At 47.7% G+C, this 25,198-nt stretch overlaps 1 protein-coding gene across 3 annotated transcripts; it reads left to right on the forward strand.

Annotated features, from left to right (window-relative positions):
- The first annotated feature begins 104 nt into the window (after nt 1–104).
- ATP8B2 (ATPase phospholipid transporting 8B2) lies at nt 105–24,948 on the forward strand. Of its 3 annotated transcripts, none has more exons than XM_074262149.1 (28): nt 105–204; nt 4,006–4,073; nt 7,294–7,352; nt 7,568–7,681; nt 7,784–7,882; nt 8,093–8,154; nt 8,326–8,398; nt 11,245–11,315; nt 11,544–11,623; nt 11,904–12,062; nt 12,290–12,378; nt 13,247–13,443; nt 15,965–16,173; nt 17,033–17,076; nt 17,413–17,578; nt 17,704–17,892; nt 18,078–18,193; nt 18,277–18,441; nt 18,530–18,641; nt 19,162–19,267; nt 19,397–19,541; nt 19,761–19,944; nt 20,382–20,605; nt 20,716–20,799; nt 21,145–21,390; nt 21,473–21,611; nt 22,485–22,615; nt 22,922–24,948. In XM_074262149.1, exons 2-28 carry the CDS (start codon nt 4,043–4,045, stop codon nt 23,198–23,200), a joined length of 3,573 nt encoding a protein of 1,190 aa, XP_074118250.1. In that variant the 5' UTR covers nt 105–204; nt 4,006–4,042; the 3' UTR covers nt 23,201–24,948. The 3 variants fall into 3 exon arrangements, with proteins under 3 accessions (XP_074118250.1, XP_074118249.1, XP_074118248.1); XM_074262148.1 differs by lacking the exons at nt 105–204; nt 4,006–4,073 and adding exons at nt 5,178–5,434; nt 8,192–8,197 and having other exon boundaries at nt 8,093–8,147; nt 8,325–8,398; XM_074262147.1 differs by lacking the exons at nt 105–204; nt 4,006–4,073; nt 7,294–7,352; ... (1 more) ...; nt 7,784–7,882; nt 8,093–8,154 and adding an exon at nt 8,899–8,922 and having other exon boundaries at nt 8,335–8,398.
- Nucleotides 24,949–25,198: the final 250 nt, after the last annotated feature.

Genomic DNA, 25,198 nt, shown 5'->3' on the forward strand with positions numbered 1-25,198 from the left:
CCTCTACAGATGTCTCCGTCACTTCCGCCCCGCCGTGGCCGAAACTGACACAAAGTAGCGGCCCGAGGCCCGGGGGGAGCTGGGGCTGTAGCTGGGGTGGGGGGGCGGGAGCCCGCGGGGAGCCGAGCGCTCCCCGCCCCAGCCCCCGGCATGGGCAGGACAGGGCCGCCGGGGCCGGCGCCGGGCGCTGAGAGCTGAGGAGAGGTGAGGGGGCAGGGAGCCCCGCGGGGGTGCCGTGCCGGGTCCTGAAGGGAGGGGAAGGGGCTGAGCGCGGGGAGCCGGGAGAGGCAGAGCGCGGGCGGCTCGGGGATGAGGATGAGCTGGGAAAGCGGAGGGGACGGGGCGGCCGCTGTCCTGGGAGGCAGAGTAGAGGGGGCGGAAATAAAGCTAGAAACCAAGAGCGGGGTCCTGGGGAACAGGCGGGGGCGCGAGGCGGGGAAGAAGGGGAGGGGGAGTGAGAAGTCGGGGAAACCCGGAATTAGGGTGAAACGGAGAAGGGGAACTGAGTGCGAGCGTGCAGGACTCGGGGAAGGAGAGAAGCTGTGGAAGTTAGGGGGGCTGGTGGGGAGGGGAACCGGGGCAGGGGCGCGGGAGATCAGAGTGTTGCGCGGAGGAGAGATTTGGGGCTGAGAGTTCGGGGAAGTGATATTGAAGAAAAACAGTGGGAGAGAGGAGACTTTGGCAAAAAGGGGGCTTTGGGGCGATGTGGGACCGGCGGGTGATTTCTGTCTGAGTGCCCTTGTGTAGAAGTGGGCTCGGAGGGAGAGTGGGGCAGAGCAGAACTGATAGAAAAAGGAGGGCCACATTCCCTGACGTGAAGATCTTGTTCACCTCTAAAGCTTAAAGATGGGGAGAGGAGCTTTTGGCCAGTCAGTGAACCTGGGAGCTGTGAACTTTCGGGGTTCTTTTCCTGACTTTGGGAAGTGGATTGGATTCCTCTCTGTCTCTTTCTCTCTCTCTCTCTCCCCCCTCCCCTCAGAAACACTTAGATATATCCCTGAATATTTGTTTTAAAATCCTCCGAAAAGGAGGGAAGAAACATTTGAGAGAGGGGCTCTGTCTGGAGGGAGGGTGATATCTTGGCTTAGGAAGAGGAGTTATCACAACTATTTTCCCTCTCAGTCTCAAAGCAGCTCAGCTTCTTTCCCATTGGTAGCTATTTATACTGGGTGGGTGTCTCTACAGGGGTCTGGGGGGGAGTGGAGACGGAAAATCTGGCTACTAGCTTGTCCCTGAGCAGTCCCAGAGACTAGGTTTGGGAGGAAGGTAAGGTCTGGACCCCCTCTCCCATGATCTCTTCCAGGTGTCGAGTCCCTGAAACTGGATGGAGTCGGGGTGAGAAGACTCCCAAGGGCTGGGAGTTTAATTTTCCACTCTGATTCTCCCCTGAGTCCGAGAGGCTGAAATAATTTTCTTGGCAGGAATAAGAGGCATCTGAGGCTCCAGAGAGGACTTTGGTCTCTTTCATTAACTATCTCCCAAAGGATTTTCTCCCCAGGGTCTGATAGTGGTCTCCAAATTGCACTTAAACCTCAGGGTGGGTCTGAGATTGCTGATGGAGTCACAGGAACCTCGTGATGTCCTATTCTCACTTCCATTTTCTCCCCTCTGCCCCATCACCCCACCCACCCATGAGTCATTCCCCAGACTGGGTGGGGTTGGTATCTCCAAAATGTGGATAAAGGCTGTATCTCCTATAGTTTCTGAGCTAGACACCCCTAGATTCTGAGGTTAGGGGCAGGGCAAAACTTTTGGCCAACTTGATCCCGGATTTGGGATTTGAGGTGGGACTTTGAGCCAGCTTAGGGAGAACATGGTATGTGTGTGACTGGGGCTCCAGCCAGAGTCTATAATTACATAGGTTGAGTAGACAGGCAATTAGTATCTCTTGGGGCTGACAGGCTGTGGGGTGTGTCTTGAAGACAGAAGGAGGGAAAACCTCCACCCTGGTATGTTAGGAAAATGAGGTGGTGAAAGGGGCAGGTACTAGGTTGGCAACCTTCTCTGGACCGGGCTTAATTAGGGAGGAGATGCTTCTAACAGCCCCTTGGTGGACAAGCCAATTTAAACTCTGGGATACATAAGGGGAGTGGAGAAAGAGAAGGAAAGAGTAGCATAGCAGAAAGGTCTCACTACCTTCCCTTGGTCCTAAGTTTTCTGGGCCGGAATAAAGTGCTCTCAGGTTCTCAAACTAGATGTCTTTGAGGGGAGGCAGTAGTTATCTGAAAGAACTTTGGAGACTTCTCCATCAACCAGAGGAAAGAGAACCCGTTAGCCATTCTAAGAACCCATTCTAAGAGGAAGAGATTTTTGGTGCTACAGGAAGTGAAGGCCACACCTCTAATGTGACAGCCTTGGGGGGAGGTAACAACCAGAGTTCTTGGATTGAGGGGAAAGGAAGCTTCTGCTTGAAGGAGGGGTCCTATCCTCTTCTGGATACTTTGGCAGGTGCTTCCTAGCATGTTCTCGAAAGCTTCCTCAGCGCTTCTCCTTGTGGGACTCTGCTTTTGAAAATACACCTTTTCTCTCATGGAGAGACTCTCTGAGTGGGGCATCTGGTGAAGTGTCCCCAAGATTAGCACAGAGGGAAATGATGGAGGGGATAGTAAGCGCCATCATTATTCTCTGAGATCACTGAGCAGTACAGGCTGAAGGCTGGAGCTGAGGAAACCAGGATTTAGTGAACTAATACTACAATTTGCGAATAAGTTTGGTGCTTGGTGCCAGGGGTACCTATTTTGAAAATTAAAAAAAAAAAAAGACAGTCCCTGTTTCAAAAAATTGATAATTTAATAGGGAAGGAGAATGTAAACAGTAACTATAATACAAGTTAGAATTAAAAGCACATAACTTTTATTAAGAAGAGGTGCTTAATATGTGTTTAACTAATTGAATTAAAAATTCATAAAGGGGTCAGCAAAAGAGATTTTTGAGTCCCATTAGAGGAGGAATTTGTTCTTAAAGGACTAAAGGATAATGACATAATTTGAAAATGTATGCATTGGAGGGAGGATGGGGAAACCCAAAACATTGATTTAGGCACCTGCTGTGTACCAGGCACAAAGCTAAGTGCCTGGGATACAAAGAAAGATCAGAGACAATTCCTGTCCGCTGGAAGTTTGCAATCTAAAGGGAGAGATAACATGTAAACAACTGTATACAAACAAGCTACATTTAAGATAAGTAGGAAATAATCCATGGAAAGAAAGTTCTATAATTAATAAGGATTGGAAAAGGCTTCCTGGGAAGGTAGGATTTTAGTTGGCACTTGAAGGAAGCCAGGAGACAGAAATGAGGAGGGAGAGCATTCCATGCAGGGGGAACAGCCAGTGAAAATACCCAGAGTCAGGAAATGGAGTGTCTTCTTTGAGAACAACAAGGAGGTCAGTGTCAGTGGACTGCAGAATATGTCTATACAGCCGTGTAAGGTGGAAGATTGGGAAAGTGTGTGTGTGTGTGTGAATTAAGGATTATGCCCGTTATAGAGTATTTTGTAATTAATCCTGGATGTGATAGGGAGACATTTAGGTTTGTTGAGGTGTGTGTGTGTTGTTAAGAGGTGGGGGAAGAGGATTAGACCTTTAGAAAAGTCATTTGAACAGTTAAGTTGAGCATGCACTAACTCGAATAAGGGAAAAACTTGTGTCAAGCAGATCAACCACCAAGCTGCTGCAATAGCTCAGGAGTGAGATAAAAGTCGGTGCAAAACCGGGGTGGGATTGTATTAGAAGAGAGAAAAGAGAGTATGGCAGAGATGTTACAAGGATAAAATCGAGCTTTGGCAGCAGTTTGGAAATGGGGAGTTTTAGTGAGGAATGGAGGTTGACAGCTAGGTTCCAATGGGGGATTTAGAGGATAATTATACAATGGTAAGAGGGAAATTTAGGAGCAGGAAGAGCTTGAGGGAAAAGACGAAATTTTGGTCATGCAGAGTTTATGATGTGTAAAGGACATCCAGTTCTAGATGTCATTATCTTGATGTATCCCCCACCTTCTTCCCCGCAGGATCTCCCATGGGCTTGCCGGGACTGCTGTGGGTGAGATGGCATTGTGTACAAAAAAGCGCCCCCCAGGTAAGGAAGGGAGGGTGGGAGTCACTCTTTGAGATCACTGCAGGACTGTTGCCAGGAATTAAAGAGAACTTAACGAGGAAACCAAAGGGAAATGGAGCTAATAGTTATGGGCTTGACCTCTCCCCACCCTAAGATCCTAAAATTAAAAAACAAACACCCCCCCACTACCTTTGCCCGTCCTAGATGCATAGGCAATGACTGCATGAGTTACGAGTCACGATGCGAGCCTCAGTTTCCCCTGAAGTAGCATGAGGCGTCAGGAACGCTAGGGGAACGGATCTGACCGCGGGCCGGGAGCGGGACTCCCGCCTGCGCCTGGGGAGCATTCCCGCCGCTGCGGGAGGAAGGGTCCGAGGTTAAGTAGCGTGGTGAGCGGAATGCGGCCTGGGCGGCAGAAATCTGGGTTCCACTCCCAAGTTCGGGACTAGCCCAACTCGCTTTCCCGCTCTGAACCGCTGTGATCATCTGTGAAATGAGTGGCTCAGTTGATCAATCTTCTAGCTTGCGATCCTGCGGCCAGTACAGACAGATTTGCTGCCCCCAACCCCGGAAAGCTGGGGTTCTAGTTCTGACGTTCGGGTGGGAGCTGGGACCAGCCAGGGTCCCGCAGCGCTCAGGCCGGCCGCCGCGCCCTTCCCCCTCTTCGTCATCACTGTTTCCGTCCTCTCTCTGGCTCCTGCTTCTTTCCTTACTTTCCCCAAACTCCATCCTTTCCTTCTGCCCCCCCCTCCTCTCCTCCCACTTCCCGTCTCGCCCCCACCCCGGTAGGGAGCTTCCCTGAGCCGGAGCGGGTTGGAAACGGTTGCCCTGGGAGACGCCGGCGGTCCCGGAGCCGTACCGGCGGATCCCAGAGAGATGGGAGGGGGGAGGCGGGGAGAGGTGGGGCTCGCGCGTTCTCTTTCGTCTACGCGGCGCGCAGGCTAGTGGGCTCTCCCTGCAGTCGTGGGAGGGGGCGGGGCTCCGAGCGCGCACGCTTGCGCGCGCCGGCCCCCCTCACACGCAGCCGGGGGCGGTTGGGGGCGGGGCTGACGGGAGGTGAGGGGAGGGGGCGTGCTGGGGGCGGTGGTGGGGACTGAGCGCGCGGCGGCCGCGAGGATGGCCGGGGAGGCTGGTGCGGCGCGCTCCCGGCGGCCGGGGCTCCCCTCAGAGCTGCCGCTGCTCCCGCTCGTCCCTGGGGGGCCGCCCGCCCGCCGCCTCGTTCTCCTCCTCCGTTAAGGAGACAGGGAGGGAGGGACCCCGCCAGCTGCCTGCACCCCTCAGCACAGCCGGGATCATGACGGTCCCCAAGGAGATGCCCGAGAAGTGGTCCCGGGCAGGGGTGCCCCCCGCCTGGAGCCGGAAGAAGCCCTCCTGGGGGACAGGTAATGGGAGGGAGCGCGCCTCATTCCCTCCGCTCCCCGGGGCTGCTTCCTAGCCCCGAGACCTCTCCCAGTCTGTCTCTTTATCCCCTCTCGGCTGCCCCGGCCCACCGCTGTGTCCCCACCCCCGCTCTCTGGCCCACTGGCCTCCATCCCCGCGCTGTGCAGCCCTCTTCCACCCCTGCCCCCTCCCCACCCTCAGTCTGTGGAGCCCTCAGCTCCGTGGGGGTCCTGCGTCTGGCTCCCCACGCCATGGCTGACCCCGTCCGGGGAGCGCGCCCCCCTGCCGCAGCCCCTCGTCTCCGTGCTGTGACCCTTCCCCTTCCCTCTCTGGGACATTCCAGCATCTACGCCCCCTGCTTTACTCCTCTCCCCAACGCGTTCTGGGACTGCCTCTGATGCGGACCGGTGCCTTGTATCTTTGCCCCCTTCGTTGCTCTCTGGCCCGAACCCATCAGCTCGTCCTCCCCCAGACCTCCCCATCTGTAACCCAGCCGTCCTCGGATCCCTCGTCGGGCCTCTATGACCTTTCATTCCCTTACACCCTCCTGACCTTCCCAGGCACCTCACCCCCCCTCGGGATTGCTGGCCTGGGGTCTCAGATTACTCACATTATTTTTCCTGCTATTTTGGGGAAGGGGGCGGTGCAGAGCTGGCGGAGTTCGGGGGACAGACAGAGAGGAAGACGATGTTGGGAAGTTGGGAGAGAAGCGGCCGGAGGGGCCGAGGGGGGAGGAATTCGGGTTGATGTTTACCACTGCAGTGTGTTCTGCAGGTGGTGCTCCCGCACACCTCCCCGTCCTCCCTTCCTTCCTCCTGCTTAGGTCTCTCTCAGGTTTAGAAAAGGCCAGAATTGCTGACTAAGGGAGCAAAAGCCCTTTTTCTCCTTCCCCCCCCAACCTGAGGGTCACGGTAACCCCTGGGTACAAACTGGTACCGAGGTGGTTGATCCTACGACTCAGTGGGGCTGGGCTTTGGGGCCTGCTCTGTTCCCTTTTGACTCCTAAAATCTATTTAAGAACTGCAGAAAGGGTTTAGGATAATTATGTTGGACATGTTTTTGGCAAACATCATTTAGGGTATCTGTGGGGGAGAGGGAGCAGAGCGTTTACAGGTTTGTAGCTGCAGAGCTAGCGTGCAACTGCCATGACTGCATTCTCCTCTTCCCTTCGTCCTCTTCTTTACCACCCCCTCCCCCCAAGCCCCTGTCTGAGTCTGCACGACCCACATCCCTGACCTCTCCCCCTCCCTCTGACTTGAAGATGAGCTTTGAAATAAGCTGATGTCATCGTAGGCCAGTAAGGAGCCGGTCTTGGTGACATGTGACAGTCAGTGGCTCCTGTTGGGGAGACTGCATGTGGGGCTGGGACACTGCAGCAGCGGCGTAGTTTCTTGGGGCACTATGACGCTCCTCCTGTTCATCTGGTGTCTCCCCCTGCCCTCATTCAGCGAGGGGAAGTGCTTTGAACTATAGCTATAGTAGGGAAAGTGAAGAAAGGGACAAGGGACCATTTCTTCACCTCTCCCCTTCTTGAATAAGATGACTAAACCAAAGGTGCCAAGGGAGCTGGGGTTCCCCAGAGCATTCTTTTAGCTGCCTGAGCCCTGCCGGGGGAGGGGGCTAAAGAAATCGAGGGGCAGCAGTTGAAATGTATGTTGATGAGAAGGCTGCTATGGCTAATGTGTGCAGTGCTGTGGAGCTGGCGCTTTGCTCCAGGATTGGGGGCTGTATCTGAATTAACTCTCTATAACTCTCCCGTGTTCTAAGAAAGTAGAGCCCTACATAGTGGAGCAGGGCTGATAAAATAGGCGGCTGGGTCTCGGGCTGTCTCTGCTGACACTCATTTTTGTGTCTGCCGTAGAGGAAGAGAGGCGGGCCCGGGCCAATGACCGAGAATACAATGAGAAGTTCCAGTACGCGGTGAGTGACCTTGTCCCAGTCTCTACCATGCGTTCGGCCCCCCAGCAGAAAGAACCCAAGGGGGGCGCGCGGCTTTCCTTGGGATTCTGGGCCGTGACGGGCCAGTTTCCTGGGCACTTCACACGCGTGCTGTCCGTGCATTTAGTTACATGTCAGCAGGGTAGGATGCAGCCACCCCACACTCATCTGTTCCCCCCACCCTTTCCCTGCAACAGAGTAACTGCATCAAGACCTCCAAGTACAACATTGTCACCTTCCTGCCTGTCAACCTCTTTGAACAGTTCCAGGAAGTTGCCAATACCTACTTCTTATTCCTCCTCATTCTGCAGGTGAGTGACCCTTGTACTGTATGCTGTACTAACCTCAGAAAAGCAGGAGGTGAGGAGTGAGGCAAGGCAACTGAAGAGGAATGCATTTTTTTTCCTTTGTAGTTGATCCCACAGATCTCCTCCTTGTCCTGGTTCACCACCATTGTGCCTTTGGTTCTTGTCCTTACCATCACAGCTGTGAAAGATGCCACTGATGATTATGTGAGTTGTTTTCCATCCTCCCAGCAAAAGTTAACGGATACCTTGGCGGGCCTAGCTTGGTTCTTTCAGAATAAATCTTATCTGGGACAAATGGTGTTGTCCTGGGAGGTCTTTGTTCTAGTTTTCACCTAAAACCATCTGATCATTGGGAGGCAAGAAAGAGCTGGGGGTTATGGGGTCCTTCATTTCAAGTCTTTCTTTTCTCTTCAGTTCCGCCACAAAAGTGATAATCAGGTGAATAACCGGCAGTCTCAGGTGCTGATCAGTGGAATGTAAGTACCTGCTTAAAGAAGGAGGACGTGGGCATAGATGGTGGCTCTTTAAGAACTAATCTAGTCTCTGATGCTGTTTCTCTCTCTCTCTCTCTCTCTCTCTCTCTCTCTCTCTCTCTCTCTCTCTCTCTCTCTCTCTCTCTCTCTCTCTCTCTCTTTGTCTTCTGCAGCCTTTCAGCAAGAACAATGGATGAATGTCTGTGTTGGTGATATAATAAAGCTAGAAAATAACCAGTTTGTGGCGGTAAGAAACTGGGTAACATTCTGGACATTGTAAGATTCTCTGTAACCCTTAGCAGAATAGGACTCTATTTAGGGATGCCTGCAGTGGCCAGGGTGCTCCCCTGCTCTCTCAGCTGTGGCCCCACTAGTGGATAGAGCACCACTGGATCTGGAGTCAGGAAAACCTGAGTTCAAATGCAGCCTCAGACATTTATTGGCTGTGTGACCCTGAGCAAATCATGTAATCTTGTCTGCTTTAGTTTCTTCTCTGTAAATTGGGGGTGGTAATAAAAGCATCTACTTTCCAGGGCTCGTAGGATAAGATGAGAGTTTTATAAAGTACTTTGTTAAATGGCTAACAAATGCTAGTTATCTCTCTTGGAGAACTAACTCAACTTTACACTAACTTCTCTTTTTGAATTTCTTTCCCTATTTCATTGCTGATCATGCTTTGCAAAATCTCAACCCTGAGTTACTCCCACCATCTGCCTTCTTTGCTTCTATTCATGTGCTGCTGAACAGAGCTGGAGGAAATCATGAAATTGGGTACACTACATATTTATTTTTTGTAATCTGAACTGAGTCCTTTTAACAAAGCAATCACATTACTCTTCCCTAATTGATTTACTATCCCACTCTTCACAGCAGTTTTTCCAAATCTTTTGGTCTTTCCTCGTGTGTCTCATGTTACTCCCTTTTTTTAGCCAAGAACTTTGTCTCATACTTTACTTGAAAAAATTAAGGCCTTTTGCCAAGAGTTCCACCTTATTATCTCTTTTTTACTCCAGTCTTACATGGAGAAAGGGGTCTACTCCCTTTACACCCTTGATCTAATCCCCTCCTATCTTCTCCAGAAAATTGCCTCCACTATCCTGGCCCCTCTCTTTTTTAACTTTCAGTTTTTTCCTATCTACTGGGTCCACTTCTATTGCCTTTATGCCTATGTCTTCCTCCATTCTAAAAAAACCAACCAAACAAAAAAAACTCACTCTTGATCCCATCATTTCTTTGTAATCCTGTATTTCTTTTCCTCATTTTGGAAAAACTATTGACTAGTTGAGAAAGCTGTCTACTTGATGTCTCTTCCTCTCTTGTTTTACTTGCTTCTAAATCCTTCTTCCAAATGAAATTGTCTTCTTCAGAGTTACTTTTGATCTTGTAATTGATGAATCTAATGACTTTTCCTCAATTCTCATGATCCATCTTTATTTTTCTGTGGCATTTGATTCAATTGATCACTTTTTTCTCCTGAATACCCTCTGGGTTTTGTTTAGCTTTGTTTTTATTTTTTGGACATTACTCTCTTGATCTCATTGTTTTGCTGGTTTTTCATCTATGTCAAACCTGCTAATTATAAGTATCCCTCAGAACTCTGTCCTGGGCTCTTTTTCTTCTTCCTTCTATATTCCTACTTGGTGATCTCATCAGCTCCCATGAATTCTGTTATTATCTCTATGCTTATAATACTCAGATTATATATCCATTCTTAATGTCTATGCTGTCCTTCAGTATTAATAACTGCCTAAGAGACATCTTAAACTCATTGTCCCATAGACATCTCAAACTCAACATTTCCAAAACTGAATTTGTTATCTCTATTGCCTCTGGTTATTCCCTTTTTTCCATACTTTCTTATGACCATTCTCTTAGTCACCCAGTCTCACAACTTCAGGGTCACTTTTAAAATGTTTCATTCTCATCCCTCATGTCCAATTTTGTGCCAATTCTTATTATTTCTGCCTTCACAACATCTCTCACCTATGTGTTCCCTTCTTTCCATTCACAGAGCTACTACTGTAGTTGAGGCCCTCATCGTCTATCTGTCTGATTATTAAAGTAGCCTACTAATTGGTCTCCCCTGTTTCCTCTTCCAGTCCAGTCTGCACTAAGCTGGTCAAGTGATCTTTCTAAAACACAGATCTGACCTGGCCATCACTTAATAGATTCCTGTTATTTTGAGGATCAAATATAGATTCTTTTGTTTGGCTTTTAAAGTCCTTCACAGTCTGGTCTCTACCTTTTAAATCTCATTTTTTAAAAATTCTGTAATTCTTTTGTTTTTCTTTCTTTTTTTTTTATTTTAATAGCTTTTTATTTTTCCAAATGCATGCAAAAATAGTTTTTAACATTTACCTTTGCAAAACCTTGTGTTCTGAATTTTTCTCCTTCTCTCCCCCACACCTCTTCCCATAGACAGCAAACAATCTGATGTAGGTTAAAAATGTTCAATTCTTCTAAATATTAGATGTCATTCTTTATTTCCTTCCCTGACCCTCATGTGCCCTTGGATCCAGTACTTTTAGCTTACTTGTTCTTTGTACATGACACTTTTCTCTTCCATCTCCATGCCTTCATACTGCCTGACTTTCATGTTTGGGATGCTCATTTTCATCTTTTGTTTTCCTTCAAGACTCAATCTCACATCCCACTTTTTGCAGGAAGCTTTTCTTGGCATGCCTAGCTGCTAGTGTTTTTCCCTTTGAGATTTCCTTCCATCTTCTTTGGATAAATCATGTAACTAATTTATCTTCATGTTTTTCTCCCTCATTAAAATATGAGGTCCTTGAGAGCAAAGACTATTTTTTTGGTTTAGCTTTACTTTGTTTTTGCCTTTCTTTGTATCCCTAGAGCTTAGCACAGAACTTAGAACATAGTAGATGCTTAATATTTACTTGTTGAATAGCTGAATGCTTCCCTCTTTTCTGAATGGGACTTCAATATTTTTTCTCCCTGAAGTTATTTTTTCCCCCTATCCAAGTTTATGAGCAGAGCTAGAATTTTTTGCAATAGAACCTAAATTGGAAGCAGGAGATGATGCTATTGGGGTTGCAGGATTGCCATCAGCTCCTCATGGAATTCTTTCTCCAGGCGGATCTCCTTCTCCTCTCCAGCAGTGAACCCCATGGATTATGTTACATAGAGACAGCAGAATTAGATGGGTAAGTAGCATCAAAATGTGTTACTCCAAACCTCACATTTCTATTATTACTGTACTTTTAAAAAATATTTGGTTAGTTCTTAATTTTAGAGTCCATTTTTACTTAGGAATTGAGGGATGAGAGGGGTTTTGGAAGCAGGATTGAGTAGTCAGACCAGACCCTCTGTGGTGCCCATGGACAGAATGTAGGGGAGAAGAAAGTTAGAATTCTGAGGAATTATCATTCCAGGGAGACCAACATGAAAGTACGACAGGCGATTCCTGTGACCTCAGAACTGGGGGACATCAATAAGCTGGCCAAATTTGATGGTGAGTAGAACTAGGAGAGCCTTTCTTTGGCCAGAATTGGGTGGTTTGGTAGGAATTCTTTCTTTCTTTCTTTTTTCATTATTAATATTTTTAGCTTTGGGGTATATACACTGAGCTCTATCACTTGGAGGTTTTTTGATGAAAACATCATGGGTTATAGATTCCTACTGTTGTGCTATGTATTGGAGTTTTAACACTAGGCTATTTTCTTCCCCCAGTTTGCTTGCTTCTTGAAATGTCAACCATGGCTGGGCCAGTAACACTGTTTTCCTCGCTTCAGGTGAAGTTATCTGTGAACCCCCCAACAACAAGTTGGATAAGTTCAGTGGCACTCTTTATTGGAAGGAGAACAAGTTCCCTCTGAGCAACCAGAACATGCTACTTCGGGGTTGTGTTCTGCGAAATACTGAGTGGTGCTTTGGGCTGGTCATCTTTGCAGGTGAGCCTTCCAAAAGCCAAGGAATTAAGTGAGAGGCAGTTAGGAGTTCAGTGCAGTGCTTGAGATGTGTGGCAGAAAAAACATCGAGGCTGATCGAATGTATAAGGCCAGGGATTCAGACCCAGATTTTAGCAATGGATTTGCCTGGATTTTTGCTAAAGTTCTACATTCAGGAAGTGAGGGCACAAATCTTTGCAGAAAATCTCCCATTTACCCTTTCCTTTCAGGTCCCGATACGAAGTTGATGCAAAACAGTGGGAGGACAAAGTTCAAGAGGACGAGCATTGACCGTCTGATGAATACGCTGGTGCTCTGGGTAAGGCTGGACACTGCTGGGGCTTTTGGCTCTCCTGTGGTTTCTTTTCCATAGTCAGCATTCCAATTATGAGTTGTGGTTTAAAAATCACCGGCAAGACATCCAGCCAAAGCCTGTGCTTATTTCAGGATCTTTTAGATCTGGAAAAATGTTCTAAGAACCTTAGTGACACGCACAAATCAGCAACACAAACAGTTACAGTGATCTCTCCTCCTGGATCCCAGCTGGGTGGACAACGATCTAGGATGGCATGGACCCTAGTGCAGCTTCTCAGCCAGAGACGGGCCAGTCGTTAAGGATTCTTTTCTCCTTGCCTGATTACAGTACCTTCACTGGAGCGGGGGAGGATTATGTAGAAAACATTGCTATTTTAGAGGAGGATAATGGGGTCTTTCTTCTACTCCTTCTTAGGATAACACCCCAGAGGGAAAATTTCAGGTTTAATTCTGGCAGTTTCTAAACTTCTTTCTTGCTTCATTAGACATCTGAGTTCTTCTCCCCTTTTTGTGCCCCTCTGCCTCCCCCTGACACACTCCAGGGAGCCCGACGCCAACTTCTGTGGTGAAGGAGCTTCCACCCTGGTCCTGATCAGGCCATTGGCAGAGTTCTCCTGAGTTAATATGGCAGAAATTAGCGCTCAGTGGATTTGGATTGCCCCCTGGTGGCCCTTGAACACTCTTAACATTTTCAGCTTTGTGAACTAAAGGTTGATCCCAAGTTGGCAGGGAAGCTGCCCCCTATTTGCAGGGTCGTCAGAGTGGAAGTAGTGCCTTTGGTCACCCTCACTGGCATTTGGCTAGGAGTAGTTACATGATAGTCAGGTGACTTTTCTCTACCAGTAGGGCTGAGCCCCTCCTGTCTCCAACAGATCTTTGGCTTCTTGGTCTGCATGGGAGTGATTCTGGCTATTGGTAATGCCATCTGGGAGTACGAGGTCGGAGCACGCTTCCAGGTCTACCTGCCATGGGACGAGGCAGTGGACAGTGCCTTTTTCTCCGGCTTTCTCTCCTTCTGGTCCTACATTATCATCCTCAACACTGTGGTGCCCATTTCACTCTATGTCAGGTATGTGCTTTCTCTGCCTTGGAAGCATCGCGAGTCCTCTTAGCAGTTCTTCCTGTTTTTATGAGTCTGTTATAATTTACCCCAAATTAATGGAGTCCATCCAGGACATTGTATCTGCCCTTAAGGAGCTCCTAACCTGCCAAAGTTTAAGTAACTTTGGCATGTGGCATTATAGAATACCTAAAGTGTAAAGAAAATGGCTATGGGGATTCAGAGGAAGAAGGGCGAGGGAAGCTTCTTGGGAGAGGTGGCATTTGAAGACTGAGTAGTGTTATGACAGAAGTGAAGATTGAAGGTATTCAAAATGAGGGGAATCATGGTGTGAATAGATTCAGTAAGGAGCAAAGTTTATTCAGATAATGCATATTCCAAGAACATGGAATATAGATTGGGCAGTAGAGACAGATAAGTCTGGATAGATAGCTGAGACCCATGTTAGAGATCGGCTGTGGGCTCTGAGGCAGGTTATCTTATTCAGCAGGCCTGGAGAAGCCATTGAAAGTTTGTAAGCAGGAAGTGATATGTGATAGTGATTCTTTAGAAAAAACCAGTCATTAAGTGAGAATGAGCAGAGAAAGGTAGAGCACTGGATGTGGAACCGTGAAGTATGGATTCCCATCCTGCTTTATCATTGCCTGCCACTGTGAAGCTGAGCAAGTCTTTTCACTTGTCTAGACCTCTTCCAAAGATGGCCTTGTACCAAATGATCTCCAAGATCCCTTCAGATCTTGAAAACTTGAAAACTCTTGAAAAAGGTTCTGTACCTTTCTTTGCTAACTGCCTTGGACTTGGGAATTTATATGGAAGCAGTTTTGCAGATAGCATTTTAAAAGGTCTACTAGTGTTCTGGCAGTGGTATAGTTGATGATGAGAAATCCAAAAGTAAGGAAGAGCCTGGACTTATATGAGTAGAGCTCTGGGTTCTAGTTCTGACTGTGGCCACAGGCAAGTCATTTATTACATCTCAGTGAACCAGTTTTCTCACTTGAAAAGTGAGATGAATAATACTTGTTCTACCTACTTAACAGAAGTTAGGAAAAGTAAAGGAGCCAATAAATTGAAATACTTAATTTAAATAAAATAATTTAAAATTTGAAAAAATTAAAATAAATTAAAAAATACTTAAAAATCAAAATATTATATAAAATAGTATGAAGAGGCATGATTGTATATGCTACTCAAATATTTGCTCAACTAGAGTCTTTTAAGTTTGAGTTCTAGACTCATTTCCATGGCTACTAACAAATGATAGCTCCTTCTTTTTGAGGTTCTTTCTTGGTGGAGATAGGGAAAGGGATTGAATTTGTTTAAATCGCTGCTGATGTATGTAGTATAGTGTATGTTGGTAGATGTTGCAGAGGTATAAAACAAATCATTTTATGTCACTCTCTTTCTGGTAGTCTACCCCAAATAAACTTTCCTTCTAACAACAAAAAGTACATGTAAGCAAAATGAAAAAATTGATCACTTATGACACTGTTTACCTCATTTTCCACCTCTACTGAGAGGAGAAAGGTATATTTAATCATTAAATCTCTAGGCTTAAGGATAGTCATTGATCCTAGTCAAGAAAAAGTCCTCTTTTCAAGTTTTATCAGGTTAAAATGGGGTGGAGGACATGTTTGGTAAATTGAGCACAGTATTTATTTTTAGGAGATTTCATTGATACCCAGATTTTTCCTAGTATTTTAATTGAATTTTGATAGGTTCTGTAATCAGAGGTGGGAGTAGAGTACCAGGATGATATGAGTCAGTATCTCTTTAGTTCTCAATTTTTTGTAGAAATAGGATTTTTTCTGAAAATGCCAATTGCCCATATGCAGAGATAAAAGATGTAAAAACATTTTGATAAGTTAAAGAATCATACCACCCCTCAAAAAAACAACAACAAACCCCCACATCTTGGCACATGCATATTGAGCAATATTGACCTCTTTAAGTTTTCTTGTTCCCTCCCTCTTCATTTCAGAGTGCTTCAGAATAGGTGTGGGGTCTTAAAACCAGGTAGCAAGACCCATTTCTGCTTTAATTTGGGAAGTCAAGGAATCCTGGCCAAAATCTTCTTTTTGGTTTTTCCACAATGAGTTTGCCCTGGCATGCCCAACAACCTCACTATTTTTCTCTTTGCTTTCTTCCCTCTCATACTTTCTCTTGTTTTTTTCTCTGCATGGTTTCTGTCATTTTTAGTCCTGAGGTAAGATGAAGTTCCCTTTCTAGTTAGCAGCCTCTCCTCCTCCTTTACCTGTGGTCCTCCTGCCTGCTCTGGTCTTTTCCACTTTTCTGTCTGGAGAGAGACTCGAGGGCAGGGGTTGGAGTGGTTCCTCTGCCATGTGTAAGTGGCCAATCCCATCCCTGGGCACCGTTCCCCCTCCTGCCCCCAGGTTCCTGCATCGTTCTTGTTTCTCCCCGGGCAGATGTCTGCAGCTAATGAATGCCCTGTGGTTCATGTGGGGGGTGTTCCTTTGCCCTTATCTTGTCCTGAGCTTAGTCTGTTCTCTGTCCTCCCCCTCTCCCCATGCAGTGTGGAAGTGATCCGCCTTGGCCACAGCTACTTCATCAACTGGGACAAGAAGATGTACTGTGTGAAGAGGCGGACGCCTGCGGAGGCGCGCACCACGACCCTTAATGAGGAGTTGGGTCAGGTGGAGTACATCTTCTCTGACAAGACAGGCACCCTCACGCAGAATATCATGATCTTCAACAAGTGTTCCATCTATGGGCGAAGCTACGGTGAGGCCCTGGCGGCCTTGGGGCGCGGGGCAGTGAGGGCACTTGGGGTAGCCCTTAACTAGAAAGTTTTTTCATTGTTGGGCAGCTTCTCCTGACATGGGCTGCAGTGAAGACCCATGGAAGGGTCAGCTTTAAGTATCTCTGGGGGTGGGTGGTGTGAGTATTTCTTCCCTTATGCTCTGTTCCTGTTGTTGCCCTGGTCCTAGCTCCTGGGTGTGGGGAGTTCCTTGGCTGTCTTGTAGGAAGCCTGAGAAACTGGCCACCCCGTGGCATTTCTAGGCTGAACTCTGAGTCTCCAGGTGGATCTGTAGGCAATTCCTTCAGCCTGCTGCAAAGGGGCCTTGTGAGTCTCTGGGATATGGTCTTGGGTTTTCTGACATGCCCTGTAGATTGGCTGCCCTGCTGTTGTGGCCCTTAATAGCTGAGCTGCTGCCACAGCATGAGAGGAGCTGATGTTTTTGCAGAGCTTAAGTCCAGGTAGTGACTGCTTCTTGCACTAACCTTAAACACAATGGCCATCCTTTGGATTTTGTTTTTTGTTTTGTTTTAAGTATGGATCTGATCAGAGTGAGAGGCTTTTTGGAAAGCATGGATGTGATACAGAATGAGCTGTTTATGGGGAGAATGCTGTGAGTTGGGTGGAATATGGAAGGGTTCCTTCAAAGTCAGTAGGAATTACCAAGTTGCTCTTAGTATTAGTTTTATGATGTAATAATTCTTTCTGAAAGATTTAGCTTCAAGGATCCATGTGCATGATGGAACGCCTTCCTCCATCCTCTACCCCCAGTCACTTCTTGTGACTGAAATACCATCTCTAATGCTCTCTTTGTCTCTCCTCTGGGATGTGTGTGGTTGGCAGGTGATGTCTTCGATGTCCTGGGACACAAGGCTGAGTTGGGAGAGGTAGGGGCTGGTCTCATTTTTTATTCTGATAGTCATTAAACATGGACAAGATTCAAATGTATGGACTGTTAGACCTAGGAGTAATCCAGAGGCAAGTATTGTTGGGAGAAAATTTGGGAAGGCTGACTTGTGGTCTGCTGATTAGTCCCTATATCCTCATTAATGGCCTGTCTTCAGGCACCGAGGGGGAAGTAAGAAGGCTTGCTGGCAGGAAGCTCGAGGTACATAGTGACTAGGCAGAGGTTAGGGGACAGCACCTTCATGGAACTCAGAGGAGCAATGTTCCAGATTGTGAACCATGTGGCTGCTCTCATGCTCACCTTATGTCTGCTCTAGAGGCCTGAGCCCATCGACTTCTCTTTCAACCCCCTGGCTGACAAGAAATTCTTGTTCTGGGACCCGAGCCTGCTGGAAGCAGTGAAGGTGGGAGACTCCCATACTCACGAATTCTTTAGGCTCCTCTCACTGTGTCACACAGTCATGTCTGAAGAAAAGAACGAAGGTGAGGAGGGAGCTGACTTAGCTGTGCAAGCAGGTTTCTTGTTTTTTTCTGGGGGTTTCTGTTCTGCTGTGGGCACTGCCTTGAGTGAGGGAGTATGCAGGGTGACCATGCTTTGTCCTCCTCAGGGGAGCTGTACTACAAAGCCCAGTCCCCGGACGAGGGGGCACTGGTTACTGCGGCCAGGAACTTTGGCTTCGTGTTCCGTTCACGTACTCCAAAGACAATCACCGTTCATGAGATGGGCAAAGCCATTACCTACCAGCTGCTGGCCATTCTGGACTTCAACAATATTCGCAAACGCATGTCAGTCATAGGTGAGGTCAGGAGCCCAGGGCAGAGCTGAGGATGGTTCCATCCTGGAGTGGGTGAAATCCTGCTTTCTGAGGAGGTGCCCCCTCTAGGCCAAGGGGTACTTGAATCTAATGTCAGAATATAGGAGAGGACATTATGGGAGCATCTGCCTGCTTGAACTTTGTGGGAACTTCTTTCTCAATTATAGTACGGAATCCAGAGGGCAAGATCCGTCTGTACTGTAAAGGAGCTGACACTATCCTGTTGGAGAGACTTCACCCATCCAACCAAGAACTGCTCAATACCACCACTGATCATCTGAATGTGAGTGAAGGGGGCTCTAACTTTCTGTCAATTCTTTGCACCGTTCTCAGGGGCAAAGATTTTGAGTCCCACTTTGATCTCAGGAATATGCAGGGGATGGTCTCCGGACTTTGGTCCTGGCCTACAAGGATCTGGAAGAAGAATACTATGAGGGATGGGCAGAGAGACGACTCAGAGCCAGCTTGGCCCAGGACAGCAGGGAGGACAGACTGGCCAGTGTCTATGACGAAGTGGAAAATGACATGATGGTATGGAGCACAGGGACCTGTGATCTGGGAACTGTGGATGGAAAACACTGATGAGACCTCATCCCTCTTCAATTGTCGTTTTTTTCAGCTGCTGGGTGCAACAGCCATTGAGGATAAGTTACAACAAGGAGTTCCAGAGACAATTGCTCTTCTGACTCTGGCTAACATTAAGATTTGGGTGCTAACTGGAGATAAGCAAGGTGAGACCACTTGTGTGAAGTAGTCTTGGATATTTGTTTAATTCAAGGTTTTTGGTTTATGTTTTTCTCCTCTGCTGAGTTAATCCCATGAAATAGACATTGATCTTAAAATAGGTCAATTCCCCTAGTGAATGGGAAATGAATGTAAACTGTTATTTTTTACTTTCTGAATCCAATTCTTCCTGTGCAACAAAAAATTCGGTTCTACACACATATATTGTATCTAGAATATACTGTAATATATTTAACATATATAAGACTGCTTGCCATCTGGGGGAGGGGATTGGGGGAGGAAGGGAAAAAATCTGAATAGAAGTAAGTGCAAGGGATAATGTTGTAAAAAATTACCCATGCATATGTAATGTCAAAAAATGTTATAATTATAAAATAAAATAAAAAATTAAAAAAAAAAAAATTCCCCTAGTGAATCTAAATCTCCTTCCTATTTCTCAGCACAGAAGAGATTCTGTTCACACCCAGTGCTTTCTGTCTATTAAATACTGAGTTTTTCCCTTGCTAGAGACTGCAGTGAATATTGGCTACTCCTGCAAGATGCTGACAGATGATATGACAGAAGTATTTATTGTCACAGGACACACTGTTCTGGAGGTGCGGGAGGAACTCAGGTGAGAAACCTGAGGTGGTGGTGGGAATGGCCCGGCCCACTCCATAGTGGTGAGGTGGTGGACACCAGGCTGCCCCGGTCAAAGTTGTTTAGACTGAATTCCAACTGGCCTGTTCTTTCCTCTGCATAGGAAAGCCCGGGAGAAGATGATGGAGTCATCTCGCACAGTAGGCAATGGCTTCTCTTACCAGGAGAAGCTTGCTTCTTCCAAGCTCACATCTGTCCTGGAGGCTATCACTGGAGAATATGCCCTGGTCATCAACGGCCACAGCTTGGTACGGATGCCATCCCATGTGGCAGGCCTGAGGCTCTCCTGGGGAGTTTGGATAGTCAGAAAAAGGCATTGTCACTGCCCAGCTTTCTGAGAGCTTTCCATATAGCCTCCCCCACTCGTCTGTCCTCAGGACTTCAGAGGACATCAGGGGTGGTATTGGGGAGGAGGTAGTTTTCGGGCAAGAGCTAGGGGCATCTGAGACATGTCCTTTGTCTCTCAGGCCCATGCCCTGGAAGCAGATATGGAGCTGGAGTTTCTGGAGACGGCCTGTGCTTGCAAAGCAGTCATTTGCTGCCGGGTGACCCCCTTACAGAAGGCTCAGGTGGTGGAGCTGGTAAAGAAGTACAAGAAGGCTGTGACCCTCGCCATCGGAGATGGTGCCAATGATGTCAGCATGATTAAGAGTGAGTGCCGGACTGGATCGCAGCATGGGCCTTTTGCTGTTTGCATTTTGTTTTCCTTCTCATTTTTTTCCCTTTTTGATGTGATTTTTCTTGTGCAGTATAATAATTGTGGGAATATGTATAGAATTGCACATGTTTAACATATTGGATCACTGCTGTCTAGGGGAGAGGTGGAAGGAAAGGGAAATATTTAGAACACAAGGTTTTGTAAGGGTGGATGTTGAAAATTATCCCTGCATATTTTGAAAATTAGTTGTAAAAAGCTTTAATTTAAAAAAAAAAAAAAAGACTGCATGCCTGGTGCCAGTGTGGGATGTTTGGCTGATGTTTCCTTTATCTGGAGTCCCGCTTGGCTGCCTGACTCCAGCTCTGGGGAGTAAGGGAAGGCCTGGGCCAGTGTGGGTGTTTCTTGACCTTGCCACCCTTTCTCTCTGCAGCCGCCCACATCGGAGTGGGGATCAGCGGCCAGGAAGGGATCCAGGCGGTGCTGGCCTCCGATTACTCCTTCTCTCAGTTCAAGTTCCTGCAGCGCCTCCTGCTGGTGCATGGGCGTTGGTCTTATCTGCGCATGTGCAAGTTTCTTTGTTATTTCTTCTACAAGAATTTTGCTTTCACCATGGTCCACTTCTGGTTTGGCTTCTTCTGCGGCTTCTCGGCCCAGGTATTGAGTGCTTCGGGAGGGAGCCGATGGGGCCCTCCCTTCAGCGTTCTCCTCTCTTGTCCCTCAGTCCCTGTATGCTAAAGCCTCTTTCTGTCTCTCCCTTTCTACAGACCGTCTATGATCAATATTTCATTACCCTCTACAACATTGTATACACCTCGCTCCCAGTCCTGGCCATGGGGGTCTTTGATCAGGTATGAATGATTGAGGGCTGCCCTGAATAATTCTGCACAATGGAAGAATGTGACATAATATCAACCCCTGCCTGCTTATGTGGGGGGTGGGCGGGCCCTCCCGCCCAGCCGGGAGGTCTCGTGCGTGCTACTCTGGGGCCATTAGCTGAGATCGTGTCTCCTGGTCACCGTTGGTTAAGCCAGGGTTCTTGGTGTGCAGCTGACTTCAGACTAAATCTATCTGGGAGGGAGGAAAGAGGCAGCTTGGAGCTTTTATTAACTGACACTAAGGCTGAATTTAGGGTGGCTCCTTTCCTTGTAAACCTAAGCTAAACTTCGATCCCAGCACGAGTCACCCTTTTACAGGATGTACCTGAGCAGCGGAGCATGGAGTACCCCAAACTCTACGAACCGGGTCAGCTCAACCTCCTTTTTAACAAGCGGGAGTTCTTCATCTGCATAGCCCAAGGCATCTACACATCAGTGCTCATGTTCTTCATCCCCTACGGGGTGTTTGCCGAGGCCACTCGGGACGATGGCACCCAGCTGGCCGACTACCAGTCCTTTGCCGTCACGGTGGCCACCTCACTGGTCATTGTGGTCAGTGTGCAGGTGAGGAGCGTCCCAGCATGCTTTCCCCTGGTCTGCAGCCCGTGGTGCCCTTTCGGCTTTTGATCTCCTTTCTCCTTACCAGATCGGGCTGGATACAGGTTACTGGACAGCCATCAACCACTTCTTCATCTGGGGAAGCTTAGCTGTCTACTTTGCCATCCTCTTTGCCATGCACAGCAAGGGGCTTTTTGAGATGTTTCCCAACCAGTTCCGATTTGTGGGTGAGTCCCCAAGCCCCATTGTAGATGAGTAAGGGAACTCAATATTGCCTAAGGCTAGCCCAGCTGAGGACTCCAGAATGTCTCCTCTATCTCTTTTATAATTAATTCGGTCAAATACTTATCATTTGCTGGCCTTGTGTCATTGGCAGTGTATGTGTTAGGTATTCTGGGAGATGTAAAAATAATTAAGACAGCATCTGTATCTTCATATATAGTCTTCATTTACTTTCATATCCAGTCTCAAAAAAAGAGAAGAATGCACACAAATAAGTGCATTATAGGACAGCTTGTGATAAAGGTGGCAGCAGAATAAACAATGATCTAAGAATTCATAGGAGATAGATTTCTGGCTAGAGAAATGAAGGAAAGTTTCTTGGAGGAGTTGACATTTTAAAGGGCCTTTGAAGGACAGGTAGGATTTTGATAGAAGTGGCCATTGAGTAAAGGTGGGATCAGGCAAGGGATGGATAGGGATGGTGAGGAGCAGGAGTCCAGGTTGACTGTGGAGGTTGAATGTTATTCAGTAGATGGAGGAAAGTCCTTAAGTTTTTAATTAGGAATCTGATAGGATAATTGAAATGCTTTAGGTAGATGGATATGGCTGATGGATTAGAGGGAAAAGGGCATAAGGTTAGGAGAGGCTATTGTAAATGGAGTGGTGACCATGGGAATGGAAAGGAAAAGGTGAGTGTAAAAATGGTAAAGGAAGACCAATCAGACTTGGGGACTCATTGGATGTGAGGAATAAGGGAACTAATCCTGGAATTTTGAGTCAATGATCACAATAGAAATATGGAGGCCAGAAGAGCTCCCTTCACCTTTCCCTCAGCTTCCCTGCTTCCTTGGGCTGATGGTGGTTTTCTCCTTCCTTAGGTAATGCCCAGAACACATTGGCCCAGCCTACAGTCTGGTTCACCATTGTCCTCACCACGGTGGTCTGCATCATGCCCGTGGTGGCCTTCCGTTTCCTCAAGTTGGACCTGAAGCCTGAGCTTTCAGACACAGTGAGAGGCCAGCCCTTATTGGGTGGGAAGGATGTTTGCGGGTTGCTCATGAAAGGGAGGCAGGCCGGCCGAGCCTCCCCCCTCCCCAGACTACCAAGGATCCAGGGTGGCTCGATGGCAGTCAGTTGCCCCTCACTTTAGACACTCTGAATTCTGTTTGCCTCTCTGCAGGCCTGCCCAGAGCTTTGGCCATAGGAGGTGGCCCATCTTTGCTCCTTTCCCATCTCTTATGTAACTCTTAACTTAATTGCTAAATTCACTTAATGGAGGAGTCCTGACCCTCTTTCCTTCCTTGTCATCCCTTAGGTTCGCTACACACAGCTGGTGAGGAAGAAGCAGAAGGCCCAGCACCGATGCATGCGGCGAGTGGGCCGCACGGGCTCCCGGCGCTCAGGCTATGCCTTCTCCCACCAGGAGGGCTTTGGGGAGCTCATCATGTCTGGGAAAAACATGCGCCTCAGTTCTCTTGCGCTCTCTAGCTTCACTACACGCTCCAGCTCCAGCTGGATTGAGACCCTGCGCAGGAAAAAGAGTGACAGCGCCAGCAGCCCTAGTGGGGGTGCTGATAAGCCCCTCAAGGGCTGAGGGGCCACGACCTGGGATGCCCCTGTGGCGGTGACCAGGGACGTGCTGAGACTTTCTTTGCCTGGGTGCTGGACTTAGCCCCTGAGCACCAGCCTGGCCCTAAGGGAACAGTCCCTGAGAAGCTGTTTCCAGTTTCCCCTGTGCTGGGTGGCGATCCCCCTTGGTCTCTCACTACCATTCTTCCCCTTCCTTTTTTTGCTGTTCCCACCAAGCTGAGAACATCTCAGCTGAGAGGGCTTAAAAGTAGCCAGTGGAGAGATGGAGGTATGAGAGCTGGATTAGGGTCAGGAAGGACCAGTTTCAGTAGGGAACACACACACACACTGAGCCCAAAACAGCCCAAAAAAGAGAAGGACTATTACAGAAGGAAAGCCGTTCTCACTCTGCCTGGGAGTCCACAGGTTGGGTGGATGAAAGGGGAATGTGGGACTCATTAAATTTCCTTATTTTTGTACTCCTACTCCTTGGAGGGGACCGCAAGATTCCCTGCTCCTGAATTACACAAGAATGTATTCTGCTGGAAGGCCCGGAAGCTGTTGGGGCCTGGGGCCCCTCACCCGTCTCGTGTCTTGTGTAGATTCCTGTTTGTGTTTGGTTTGGATTATTTTCTTATTTGCCAAGTGCAGGAGGCCTTTATGGTGACTCTACGTTCTGACTGGTATCCTGACTCCTGAGGAAGGCTCCAGAGGGAGGTGTCCAGGCACAGCCATAGGAGCCCTTGCCCCAGGACATTGGGTTTAGCCCATTTAGCAGCTTTAACAGTTGTGAGAAAAGGCCACCTCCAGGGCAGCCAAAAACAAGTTTGGCCCAGAAGAAAAGGATGTGAGTTCTTTAATTTTAGATCCAAAAAATTTTGTAGTTAAAACTCCCTCCCTCAATACTCAAATCTGGCTCTGTCCCAATCTCTGGAGAACAGAAGAAAGGGAACTTGACCCTGTGATTCCTCACTCCTTCCCCTTTCTTCCCCCAAATGTGAATTAGGCGATTCCTATCCCCTTCCCCCCCTCTCCTCAGCCCCCAGAAGCATGGCTGGGCCATGTTCTAATCCTGCCCTGCCTCCTCCCAGCAGCCTCTGAAGGAGGTTGTTTCTTGTCCTCATCCCTCATCACAGATTTTCTAAGACCCATAATGTCCAAGCTCCAGGAAAGAGCTCGCTGGGCTTGGGCCTGGGCCTGGGCTTGCATGTACAGAACCCAAGTTTGCAAGAGCTGTCTGGCTCTGTCCCTTTGTGCTGTGCTCTCATCATCCACAAGGAGAGTTTTCCTCCATTACCAAAACAATCTTGAGCAGAGCCCCTTCTCTTCCCTGAGGGAGGTGTGGATTTTAATGATTTGGTTTGGGGGCCTGTGAAACAAAGGGAAATGGAGCCCAGAGTGGATGGAGTCTGGAGAAGAATGTCCCTGTCAGTCATGCAGTCTACAAACTACATCATGTCTGTCTTTGTGTCTCTCTCAAGGCGAGAGGTGGATTTTTATACCAAAGAGGAAATTTTTTTTTTTCATGTTTGGTTTGTCTAATATATATATATGTAGACATACATGTCTATATATATGTGTGTATGTGCACACACAGTTATGTATTATTTTTGGTTCTCTCTCGTTTTTTTAGGGAGGGGGGAAGTGCTAAGTTGCATTGAGCTGTAATTAAGGAACATTCCATATAATTTATGACACATTTCTATACTTGCAAATTGTATCATTTTATGGATATAAAGAGAAAGCCTTTTATAAAAGTACTGTTTCTGAGAAGTGTGTCAAGTATCTTTTTTTCTGGTATTTTAACAAGATAGTGAAAGGCTATAGCCATGGGTAGAAAAGAGTTTTTATATCAGTCAGATCTAAGCAAGGATAGAAGAGATTAAATTTGATTACAGTGGACAAGGTAATCCTCTTTTTGCTTTCTTCCCTCTGTGGGGCCTGAGCTCTATCTGGTATCTTAAGTAGGAGTGTTACTCATGAAAAAAGGTTACACTCTTCAGCTGATCTGACAGACTCCTGG

The sequence above is a fragment of the Sminthopsis crassicaudata genome, chromosome 4 (assembly GCF_048593235.1).
Source record: "Sminthopsis crassicaudata isolate SCR6 chromosome 4, ASM4859323v1, whole genome shotgun sequence".
In the NCBI taxonomy this organism is placed as follows: domain Eukaryota; kingdom Metazoa; phylum Chordata; class Mammalia; order Dasyuromorphia; family Dasyuridae; genus Sminthopsis; species Sminthopsis crassicaudata.